The sequence below is a fragment of the Mesoplodon mirus genome (assembly GCF_964341445.2).
Source record: "Mesoplodon mirus genome assembly, chromosome: 10".
Lineage (NCBI taxonomy): Eukaryota > Metazoa > Chordata > Mammalia > Artiodactyla > Ziphiidae > Mesoplodon > Mesoplodon mirus.
In genome coordinates, this window is record NC_138986.1 from 81,680,011 (window position 1) to 81,692,266 (window position 12,256).

A 12,256-nucleotide genomic window follows, 5' to 3' on the forward strand; every position below is an offset into this window, starting at 1 on the left:
GGAGATGCATGAAACAGCCAGCAAGAAAAATAAATAAATAAATCCCACATCCCTACATCAAGTTGTTTTGGGTTTTTTTGTTTCTTTTTTTATTTTTGTTTTTGTTTTTGTATTTGCTTGCTTGATTTTTCATGTACATACCCTTATTAATAAAATCAGAGTTCGGGGTTGACATGTACACACTGTTATATTTAAAATGTATAATCAACAAGGACCTACTGTACAGCACAGGGGAAAAAAAGTCAGAACAAGTTTTAACCTGTGTTAGAAATAATGTTAAAAAGGATCAGTGATTATCAAATTTAAAAGAATATATCAAAGAGAAAAAAATTTCAGTTTCCTTAAAATGTATTCTTCAAAGAAAAGGGGAAGAAATGTGTTCAAAATATTTGTAGAAAAGATATTTCAAAGAACACATTCTAAACTTACATCAGCTTATCTAAAAATATCCATACCTATTAAATCCTTTTCCTACTTCCAGCAACTTGGTCTAAGAAAATAATTCAAAATATGTAAAGTTATATGCATGTCCAGTGCCATCTTTGTTATAATAGTGAAAACTTGAAAGCAGCATAAAGTAGGAAGAGTTAAATACAGTGTGGTAATTCTGTTCAATAATTCCCCATTTAAAAGTATGTGTTTCCATTTCCCACATTTTTCTTAGATTACCACAGTCATTACCAACTTTCTCTTTACCTTCAGTGTTACCGTTCTCCTATCCATCCTCCAGACTTCTGCCCATATCACTTCTCTAAATCACAATTTTGGTCTTGTTATTTCTCTGCATAGGATACTTCCACAGTTTACCTTCTCCTTCAGGAAAAATTCAAATTAGTATTCTCTGAGGCCCTGCATAACCCAGCCTTACCAATCTCTCCAAACCCTAAGGCAATGATTAGTTTAGCCCAAGTATCATGATTCCTTAAATGCCAAGTATATACTTAGGTGCCCCTTCTAGGATTAAGAACTTCTGCAGCCATAAACCAAGGAACTACTTAGACCTCCCAATATCCACTTGGGCAATCTAGGGTAGAGATTACAGTGATCTGAACTAGGATAATGGCTGTGGAGATGAGGCAAAAAATGAGCATACTACAGATATATTTGGGAGGTAGGTTTGGAAGGTTGGTGATTGACTGGATATAGGAAATAAAGTAGACAGAAGGATTTAAGATAGCAGTAAGGTTTCTGACCAGGAAACCCAAATGAGGAGGAGACCTGAGAGGAGAGTTTCTGGGTTCTATTTTGGGTATAAAGAATCTAAGATAAGTGTGTCATCTGGAGGTATGCAGCAAATATTAGCCATATGGGTCAGAACCAAAAGATGAAACAAAAGGAAAAAAGCAAAGGCCTGACAGTGGTTGGAATTATTAAGGAAAAAAAGAGCAGAGACTGAAAAAAATAAGGACTAAGATAAAAATGAGAACAACAATATTTAATGATTAAACATAGAAATTGAATCCCTGACAGTAGTCAGAGAACAAAGGATGAGAATGTGAAAGAAAAAACTGGGACAGGATGACTTCATTGACATAAAAAGATAAAAGCTGTATTTAAAAGAAGGGAGCACCAACAGGCCATGTTACTGAAATGATAAATAAAGTTAGTATTAAAACTTGCCCATTTTTTTTTGCAACCAGGTCACTGGAGGCCTTGGTAAGAGCAGTTTCAGTGGAAGAATGTGAGCAGCAGCCAGGCTGCAGTAAACTGAGGAGGACTGAGAAGTGTTCAGTCCTGGGTCCACACACAATAAGTGCATCAGAGATGTCCACCACCATCGAGTGGGGACAGGCAGGACATACAACTCAAAAATACAAGAGAAGAAGACAGAGAGGATGGCCACTGGAAGAGTGCATAGGGGTCCAAGAAAAGTTTAAGTTGCTTTTAGGAAGAAAAGACTTACATGAATTGTATTTAAATATTAATGAAAGGAGTCTATAAAGAAGGGGATGTTGAAGAAAGGAGAAAAAGGCTAAAGTGAGATCCCTGAAAGGGCAAAAAGTATGGAAACTAGAGTTGAAATGAAGGAATAACTTTAATATATCTCCTTCCATAAGAGGAAGTAAAGAAGAAAGAAGATAGAAGGTTAGAGGAGGGGAGAAGAGGAAAAATCTGGAGGAAGAGGAGAATTAGGAGTAGGAGAGAAAGAAGGGAATCCTCAAAGTTTAATGAGTGCTTTTCAGATGACATAACTATACCTCAGTAAGATTAATTGCACCTAATGAGTGGCAGAATCTGAATTTAAAACTAATTTTAAACTTTGATCTTTCTTATCCATTCTGGGTGTGCTCAGACAGTAAGTATATGGAAAACTAAAGGTTTAAGAAGAATGGAAGTGGTTTGACATAGACATAGCAGAGAACGAGAAAAAGCCAACTCAGGAAACAAAAATGTCTAGTGTCTAAAAGAACTGAAGACTTTAAAGTTTTAGTGGCACCAATATTCACAGGTAAATTATTTTTCTCCAGCAAACCTCTGTTGGGGTTGTGAAAAACACAGCGTTGAGGTTTTGTGATGATACAAACTCAGGAAGACAATGAGAAAAATAAGTTGAAGATATTGGCAAGTAAGAGGCTAAAATAATGAGACATGAAATCCAAGACAGATGGCATAGGAAGTGAAATCAGGAAAGACTGACAAAGAGAACCTAGTCAAGGGATTGGAGAGTCCTAGAAGGGGCCATTTTAGATATACCCTTGAGCTTAATACATTGACTAGAATAAAATGGAAATTGATTAAGTATTTTCTAATAAATGAATGAATGAATGGCAACCAAGGTCTACCATGTTGAAACGCAAGGCCAGAAGGGACATTTGATTCATATCTCTCCTTCATAAATAATACCAAATGAGATTTCTTTGAATGTCCAACAGGACCTGATAGTAATCCAATAGGTTGACATAATCAAAACAGCTTTCCTAGATAAAATATTACGTGGAATCCTTCAAAGTTTTCTCGAGAAGGGCTTAGAGAAAGAGAAGCTTCTGCTGGTGACAAGCTGCTCCACAACTCTGTCCCCTCTCCTCACTAATTTCACCTTTTCTTCAGGGTTTTTTTCACCATATTTATCCCCAAAACGGCACCTTATCTCCAGGGTTATGATTACACCCTTTAAAATATAGAATCTTATTTCCAATGCTTCCTTATAGCATAGCTGAAACATGCTAATATTTAAAAAGAATGTTCTAAACATTAAAGAAGTATATGAAAGAAAATAAAGAAAACTCAGAAACATTAAAGAGAACCAAAATCTTCACTTTCTGTAGTCCTGGCAGTTAACTATGTTTGTATACTCTGATCTGTTCCATGTCTTATTTAAAACATTGGTCAATTTATTATCCTTTTAAGTTGTCTGGCTCCCCAGATAAATAAACATCATTTGGAGTTTATTTTAAAACCTCAGGGATTTCCCTGGCTGTCCAGTGGTTAAGAATCTGAGCTTCCACTGCAGGGGACACAGGTTCGATCCCTGGCAGGGGAACTAAGATCCCACATGGCAATAAATAATTAAATAGAAAAATAAAAACTTCAACACCTTTTTATGGCCTAGTGAGTAATTCATTCCTTCCACCAAGCTGTTTCTGCAAAGTCACTTTAGTCTTACACTAAATTAGAGAGTCCCTGAGATCATTATGCACAAGGACCCAACTTATAGAAAATAAGATATTCTTACAAAGACACTATACACATATCTACTTATTCTAAAAACTAGACCTTCATCTTTACATTTTAAAGAATTTTCATCCTTAAACTGTGTTGCATTTTAGGAGCCTTCATCTGAATACATGAAAAGCAATAAGAAATTTCAGTCTTTTTTTAAAACTTCACATTCCAACCTAAGAGTGCCATCTCCATCCTTTGAAGTGAAATTATGCATCGACGAAAACTACAAATAAATTTTTTGGAAGTTACAGAGAATCCAAATTTTACTTAATATAATGGGCTAAAATGGGATGGGCTATTTGGAAAACTGTCAAGTTTCTTGTCCTCAAGCTCATTTGTGGAGAGGTTATAGAGTCAAATGTCAGAGATGACCCAGATCATTTCCAGTTCTACCACCATAGATACTCACCACCTTTGCAATAAAATAATCTAAATACTAGTTGGCATATTAGGTGGAACATAATATATATCCACATCCGCCCAAGAATTATAGAGAAACTGTCATTATAAAAAGCCACTGTGTGAAGCAATTGTCACAGTGTAAATGATATGGCTGCTCCTCAAGTGAAGAGTTTGGATCTTGCTTCCATTCCCAGCAAGATGGCAAATAAGCAACATCAGCACCAAGCCCAGAGCAAATCGCAACCTTGGGGGCAAAGCAAAATCTGCAACAGTACATTCTATACAAGAAAAAAAAAAAGCCTAATCAATAGTTTCAGAGAAGGGAAACAATGCTCTTATAAAGGTCTAACAACATGTTATTTTCATAACATGAAACTAAATAACAAAGGAAGCTGAAATAATAAAGGAAGCAAAACATTCAGTCAATTCTCTGGGCTTGGTGCTGGTATACCAGTCTTACTTTGCTTTTTCATAGTGAACCAAAAAAGAAATCTCCATGTTTTCCAGAGAAATTAAGATTTTCACCTAAAAATATATTTATCTGTGTAGATAGGATCAAAGTAATTTTTGAAGGCTTTGTGGATGGGCAGAAAAGCAACAAATATACTTCAATAGGAAGAAAAGACTTGTAGAAAAATTTTAATGTACATTTAGCATATAATATAATACATATAATATTTATGATAATGGATTCTTGTAATACAGTTGAAATAAGATCCAAGAACATTATAGAACTGTTGGTGAAAATATCAACTGATAGGCTGCAGTAGATAAAAATACTGGGTCTCATCAAAAATATTTTAAACATGACAGGAGAAGGCATTCTATCTTTTTAAAAATATGATGTGCCTATAACTAGAATACTAAATATAGTTCTCATCACTATACCTTAGGAAAGACTTAATGGGATAGAAGTGAATAGATGTTTGTTTATATAAAAGTATACCACATATATTTTTTTCATTATGACAAAGAAAAGCAAATGAAGTTCTACCATGTAAAGAAAAAGTGTAAAACTCTTTAAGGCTGTAAAAATGAAAACTTAGGGAAGATATTACTAATCAGTCTAAAATATACTAAAGCATGTATGATAACTAATTCCTGTTTCATGAGTGCTCACTGTGTTGTAAGCACTATTCTAAGCACTTTGCATGTATTAAGACATTTAATCCCTCCACAATACCTCTTCCATTTGGTAATATTAATGCCCAAATGAAGCATAGAGAAGTCCAATAATTTGCCCCATGTGACACCGATAGTAAGTAATAGAGCTGAGATTAAAACAGAGACATTTTGGCTTCAGGGAATGTACTCTTAGCCACTGCATTTGAAACACAAACCTAATTTTTAACATTGAGAAAGGCACTTAATGAACTGGAAGGAGGTACATTTGAGGCAAATGAAAATAAGTATAAAATGAGATAAAAACCTTGAAATCTGAAAACAAGTCTTTGAATCCTAAAAGACAAAACACATTTAAAATATAAAAATAGAATCAAGAAGTCTTTATAAACTTGCACACCCAGTAGAATAGAGCAGGAAAAGTAGGGTAAGTTGGGGTAGGTGAATCTCTAGCCTTGAGTGCGGCCTCAGTCAGTTACAGCTTCCCCTGGTGCCACACTTGCTGCCGACATATACAGAGGCTGCAGAGGATGAGAAGCCTCTGGTCTCACCCCAGCTGGCACCCATTTCTCTTCCACATTTCAATGTGGAAGGCTCAGCCTTTTGTGTCCACCTGGGTGGATGTTTTCTCTATTGAGCCATAAGCATCTACAGGGCAGAGAGTAGATCTTACCCAGGTCTCTTGGCATATCATGCAACTCAGTGCCGCACTCAGGTTTTTGATAGATAGATTTTAATTTTGATAACTTGATGTGCTGCTATTTTCCTCAATTTCACAATGTCATACACGCATAGGGTGTATTTTGAGGAATAAGAATGTGTTTTTGATCTATATTCTTTTCACCACTGATAAGAATTTGGCTGAACGCATGACTTCATGACATTGGAGTAGGGAATGTCAGTAAAACATTCTTTAGGGACATACCATATCTAAGGTTAATAACAGTTCATTTTTACTGAAGATTCTGACAAAGAATTTGTTCAGATTGGGTACATGATCATCCTGGGGATTTTCTTTATACATCTAATCCACCCTCCTGAATCCATCAGGCCTTTGTTAACCTCGTGCTGCTGCTGCTTACTTCACCAGAGTGTCTGGTACAGCACACAATCACTGTCCTTTTCTAGACATCAGTTAACAGGAAAAGGATATCACACACCATCTCCCCTGCTCCTCCCATATTCATTCTCTCTCTGAAATATGACCCTAGGCAGGAAAGCACAGAGGAGGTTACTCAATGAAGAGTTGGGTCAAGTGGACACCAAGACTCACCTTTACTACATCTACCACATCTATTAAATATAATGTCCATCCCAGTTACAAAGGAACTTTTTCCCAAAAGGCAGAATATACCTTTTGTTGTAAAAATTGTGTACTTTAAAATCATATTGTTGGTTTTTGTATTCTCCTAAGAGTGAACTATCAACATTTGGTCTAGACTGGTCTTGGGGAGAGTGTGACTCATATATTTTCACAAAATCTGGGTCACCTGGAATCCTTAAAATTGTGGAAGGTGGGGGAGAAAACACAGTTCTGCCATGGGCTCAGGAGTAGTAAAACCTAATCCAAGAAGAAATTAAATAGTTAGAAATCAAAATTTCAAAAAGCTATTATGTGTATACTAATCACTTTCTTTCTATAAGCCATCATTTGCAGCTACAAGTTTACTTTCAGACTAATTTGTTCTCTTACACATGTCTATCATTTGATGCCTCTGACAATGACAGGACACTACTTGATAAGCCACAGCCACTCCGCAGTGGGTCCCTTCTTCACACAGTGTAAACCAGTTCCCTTGTGGAAAGTACTTGTCTCCATCCCAAAGCACACTGCTTATGCTCATTATACACAGCAGTTACCCTATTTTTCCTCAGGTGTTTCTATCTTTTTCAAAATAAATTTATTTATTCAGTTATTTAGTTTTGGCTGTGTTGGGTCTTCGTTGCTGCGTGCAGGCTTTCTCTAGTTGCGGCGAGGGGGTCTACTCTTCGCTGTGGTGCGGGGGCTTCTCACTGTGGTGGCCTCTTTCGCTGTGGAGCATGGGCTCCAGGCACACGGGTCTCAGTAGCTGTGGCACGCAGGCTCAGTAGTTGTGGCACACAGGCCTAGTTGCTCCACGTCATGTGGGATCCTCCCGGACCAGGGCTTGAACCGATGTCCCCCGCATCGGCAGGCGGAGTCTCAACCACTGCGCCACCAGGCAAGTCCTGCTTCCTTAGGTTTTAAGCTGTCTTCCCCACCAGATGGAGGAGTCTATTCTCTATTTGCCACTATTTCAAACACAGTGCATTGGTCTACCACTGTGCCTCACACAGAGTAGGCATGCTTCTTACACTGTATTTTCTTAACTTCAACCAATGAAAACCCACATACTCCCAGACTTGACCACAACATACCTCCCAGTCTACATTCTAGACTTTCAGAATGGTCTGTGAGAATAACAGGAGTCACAGCTGGGTACATACACATTAAGAAGTAATGAGAAATGCAATATGTTGACAACTGAGTTGTTTAAATATATTCTAAAACGGATGAGTGGCTATCACTATGTAAAATGACGTGCATTTCAAATATAATTTGAAAATGGCTTCTTACCTTTAGTCATTTAAACTCAAAGCATTTTTGTTTGAATGAAACAAAAACTTTGAGAAAACAAAGATTGTTCTCTCAATGACAACCAAAATTGGTATAAACATTTTTATATCATACTTATGCTTCAAACTCAGTGCCTAATGAAGTTATTTTAAATGATTCATCAAGCTAAATATGCTTTCCTAATGCTAATTCTGAATTTAGTTTTTATTACATTTATAAACTCAATGTGTAGTAGTGAGTTTCTTCATAAATTTCCCCAGTGTAGACATAAAACTAGTGTAATCACATAGTCCTTATTCATTCTGGCACTCAAACAGTTGACATAGAATAATAAAAACTTTGCTATCAGTATTTTGATAAGTATTTTTGATAAATAACACGTTAATTATTAACTTCATACCTCCTTCAGAAGGTCCCCTTCATCATTCATCTCACACATTTTTACGTAAGTTGGCTGTGGAAACCACAGTATCCCCAACAAATGCATTCAACATGTATTTATATGTATACCCAAAACAAACACTGCAGATGATGAATTGTATAGAGGCTCTTTCCAGAGGGGTCTGACAGGTAACAAAAGATAAGCACCAGACTGATGTGTCATGCCCAAGGCATAATACACTAGAAATGCACTAGAAAAGTCTAATGACGAATTTTCATTTATGCCTGACTCCCTCCAAACAAAGGATATACAAAGCTTAAAACTGGGTTGATCAACATTTTCTGCAACATACTGGTTTTGTTATATAACAATTGTATTCTGGAATGAAATCTATTGTTAAACTGAGATAATGAAATATTTATTAGACAACTATGCTACCGAAGTCCACAGACAAAAACACAATTGGAAAAACACACCTGTAAGTGACCCAGATTTTTACTGATGGCAAAGATCTACTTATTTGTAATTTCTATTTTTATTTTCCTTTCTAGCATCACTTCTAGTCTCTAAATTAATTCTGGTCCTGTGTTGTATTACTACTGTCATCTTTCTTTAGCCTTTTCAATTCTCCAAATGTCAGTCTCTGAAGAACCCCAGCCATTCCAGCTCCACAATGAGCCCAGAAATCATCTACAAGCTGCTCTACATGGTCTCAGAAACAATCCTAACTCAGTCAGAGGAAATAGGAAATGGTTTCTCAAAGGGAGTTCGCTGCCTTCAACCACAACTTCAAGTCCAGTTAATGGGGGATGGTAGGAGGCTTTTTCTGAATCTAGTCAAACCTTCTGTACCCTCCTCCTTGTGTGATGTACAGTCTTCACAGCTGATCACTCCTTTCCAGGGCGTCTAGGCCCAAGAAAGTCCAGGCCCAACTCCAACTGGTCAGCTGAGCCTGACTCTCTTGTTCTGTCTCTGCAATTGCATAGTCATTATTTTATGTTTGTTGTAATCAACTCTACCTTTTCCTTTATTTCTTTGATCATTGTTCCAGTTGTCTCTCTTTCCTACCTTATGAATGTCAATATCTTCTCTGTTTACCCTCTTTGTTTCTTTCTAATCAAACTGCAATATAAAATTCAAACATACTGTGTACAACAGTTGCTATATTGCTGAGAAATTTTTATCTCTGTTCTTAATTACAAAAATGAGTATTTGAAAGTGTTTTCATTTCCCTTTTAAAACTTAAAAAGCTTAAAATTAACCTATTTACTTGTTCACTTGGTTGTTTTTCATCCAATCTAAATGCTGATTCTCTTTATAAAACTTAATAATGCATCTATTTATTTTGTAGAACCAAGATGAAGTAAAAACTTATACCTGAAGTTGCCAGATAATCAATATTATTTACATAAAACACAACAATCTAAATACAGTTTGCATCCACATCCACAACTTTTTCCTAACCCTCCAAATTAATAACTAATCCTAATTCTAATATTTGAGATAAAATGGAAAAATTGTTGTGTCATAAAACACGGAGTTGGTACATTTCTGACAAATAAATCAGATAAACCATTAGATCTTACTAAGTTGTTAGAACTTAGTTATCCTTCATTTATAAGATTTTTCATGTCATGAAGAGCTGTCTTATCTGCCCAATAGAGGCATAAACTGCACATTATTAAGTCAGAGAGATCTTAATTCAGAGATTCTCATTTCTAGTGACAACCTACTCACTGAGCATCCTTCCAACACTGTTTTACTCATTGGGCCTGTACACCATCATCTAACCTACTAATCAAATTATCTTTAGCCCCTCCTCATTATAATTTGATTCTTCCTGCACTAAACCTCAAGATTAACTGTTTTAACAGTCCCCCCCGCCCAGCTTCTCCTCCCACCAGTCTAGTTGTATATTGACTGTGGTTATGTTCACAATTGTTTATCATAGTTGTGCTGGTTATTGCATCCATGCAATTTAATTAAATATTATGCAAACTAATATGAAGAAAGATATTTAACATTTCTTCAAATCTAAGCTGAATGTTTTAGAAAGACTTGAAAATAACATGTCTTAGTTTGGGCTTCTATAACAAAAATACCATAAAATGGGTAGCTTATAAACAATAGAAATTTATTTCTCACAGTTCTGGAGCCTGGAAAGTTCAAGACCAAGAACAGATTCAACGTCTGGGGAAGGCAGCTTCCTGATTCATAGACGGCTGTCTTCTCACTATGTCCTAACTTTGCAGAAAGGGTGAGGGAGCTCTCTGGAGTCTTTTTCATAAGGGCACTAATCCAATATATGAGAGATCAGTTCATAGCAGTATATGTCAAATACAAATTGTTGAATTCCGTTTGGGTAATACAACTGTAAAAAAAAATTAAGACAATTTGTTAAATTGGAATTCTCTTTCAGATTGTCTTACAATGGGTTTTAAGATCTAGCATCCAAAAAACAAACAAACAAACCCAAAAAATCTTATATTATTCTTATATGATGCACTATGATAATGGTTTTTTGCAAGAAAGACAATATGAGATTCAAACCAATGGATGTATACTCAAAAAAAGGCATTGTTCTAAATTCAATATGTTGGTTAACAAATGTATAATTATACAACTCAATTTAAAATAATATGTTTAAAATATTTACTTTTTTTCTTTTTTTTTATTAGTTTCTGCTTTATAACAAAGTGAATCAGTCATACATATACATCTGTTCCCACATCCCTTCCCTCATGCATCTCCCTCCCTCCCACCCTCCCCATCCCACCCCTCCAGGTGGTCACAAAGCACCGAGCTGATCTCCCTGTGCTCTGCGGCTGCTTCCCACTATCTATCTACCTTACGTTTGGTAGTGTATATATGTCCATGCCTCTCTTTCGCTTTGTCACAGCTTACCCTTTCCCCTCCCAGTATCCTCAAGTCCATTCTCAAGTAGGTCTGTGTCTTTATTCCTGCTTTACCCCTAGGTTCTTCATGACATAAAATATTTACTTTTTTTTATGATTCCTTATTTCTGCTGACTTTCTTGATTAACCAACCAATTTTCTTACCTGATTGTTTAAGATAAAATACATCTTTTACCTTTATAAACTTTTCTTTAAAATGTTGATGAGGTCTTTTGGGGAGAAATGTCACACTTAATACATGCACTTACTTACTTTTGCCTCTTTCAAAAAAAAAGTTAACAAAAAACCGTAAGCAAAAAGAGAGAAAAGAAAATGGAAATGGGGACAAAAGAAAAAAGATTTGGGTGGAATAAAGCAGAAGACAAATTGTACCAAATATTTACTCAGAAAGCTATTCCCACATAATTAGTGAGGAAAACCAGGAAACAATGCAGTGTACCACATAGAACTTTCCAAAAATAAGAGAAATAAAACAAAGAAATGGAAAATAAGAGAGAAGGGATTAAAAAATAAAAAGATGACCAATCCAGGAGGTTCAACATATGAATAATAAAAGGTTCAGAAAAAGATGAGAGAAAATAGAGGGAAATAAATCTTCAAAAATATTTATTTCCCAGAATTGAAGGGCAAGAGTTTCCAGAATGAAATGGTACACTGAAAACCTAGCTAAGTAGATTACAATTGATACAAGACTCACTGTCATAAAATTTCAGAATGCTAGCACATACCATGGATGAGGAATCAGAATGACTCAGACTTCTTTATAGCAACACTGGAACTTAGGAAACAATGGAGACAGAATTTCAGAATCATGTGGGAAATTGTCTAACCCATAATTCTATACTGAGTCAAAACTAACAATCAAGTGAAGAGAAAAATGAAGACATGTTTCACATACCACTCGTATACTTTTCTCAAAAAACTGATGAAAGATATGTTTCTCTGAAATAGGAAACCAATACAGAGGAAAACCATAAAACCAAGTAACAGGAGATGCAAATGGTGGAGAGTAAATGGAATCCCCAGGAAACTGATAAGGTGAAATCTCAGAATGACAGCTGAATGACACATGTGATAGTACTTTACTTTTATAAACAGTAAAGTACTATCAGGTATGTTCAGGACAAAAGCCCAAGAAATAATTTACAAGAAGAATAAGTTAATAAAATACCTCTT

At 35.9% G+C, this 12,256-nt stretch overlaps 1 protein-coding gene across 1 annotated transcript in view; it reads right to left on the minus strand.

Annotated features, from left to right (window-relative positions):
- LGSN (lengsin, lens protein with glutamine synthetase domain) overlaps positions 1–8,213 on the minus strand; it is a gene marked incomplete at both ends in the record, with an annotated part of 29,334 nt that extends 21,121 nt beyond the window's left edge. Inside the window, one exon of the mRNA XM_082633833.1 lies at positions 8,184–8,213. Within this exon, the coding sequence (XP_082489959.1) occupies positions 8,184–8,213 (30 nt within the window). The remainder of the gene's footprint in view (positions 1–8,183) is intronic.
- Positions 8,214–12,256: the final 4,043 nt, after the last annotated feature.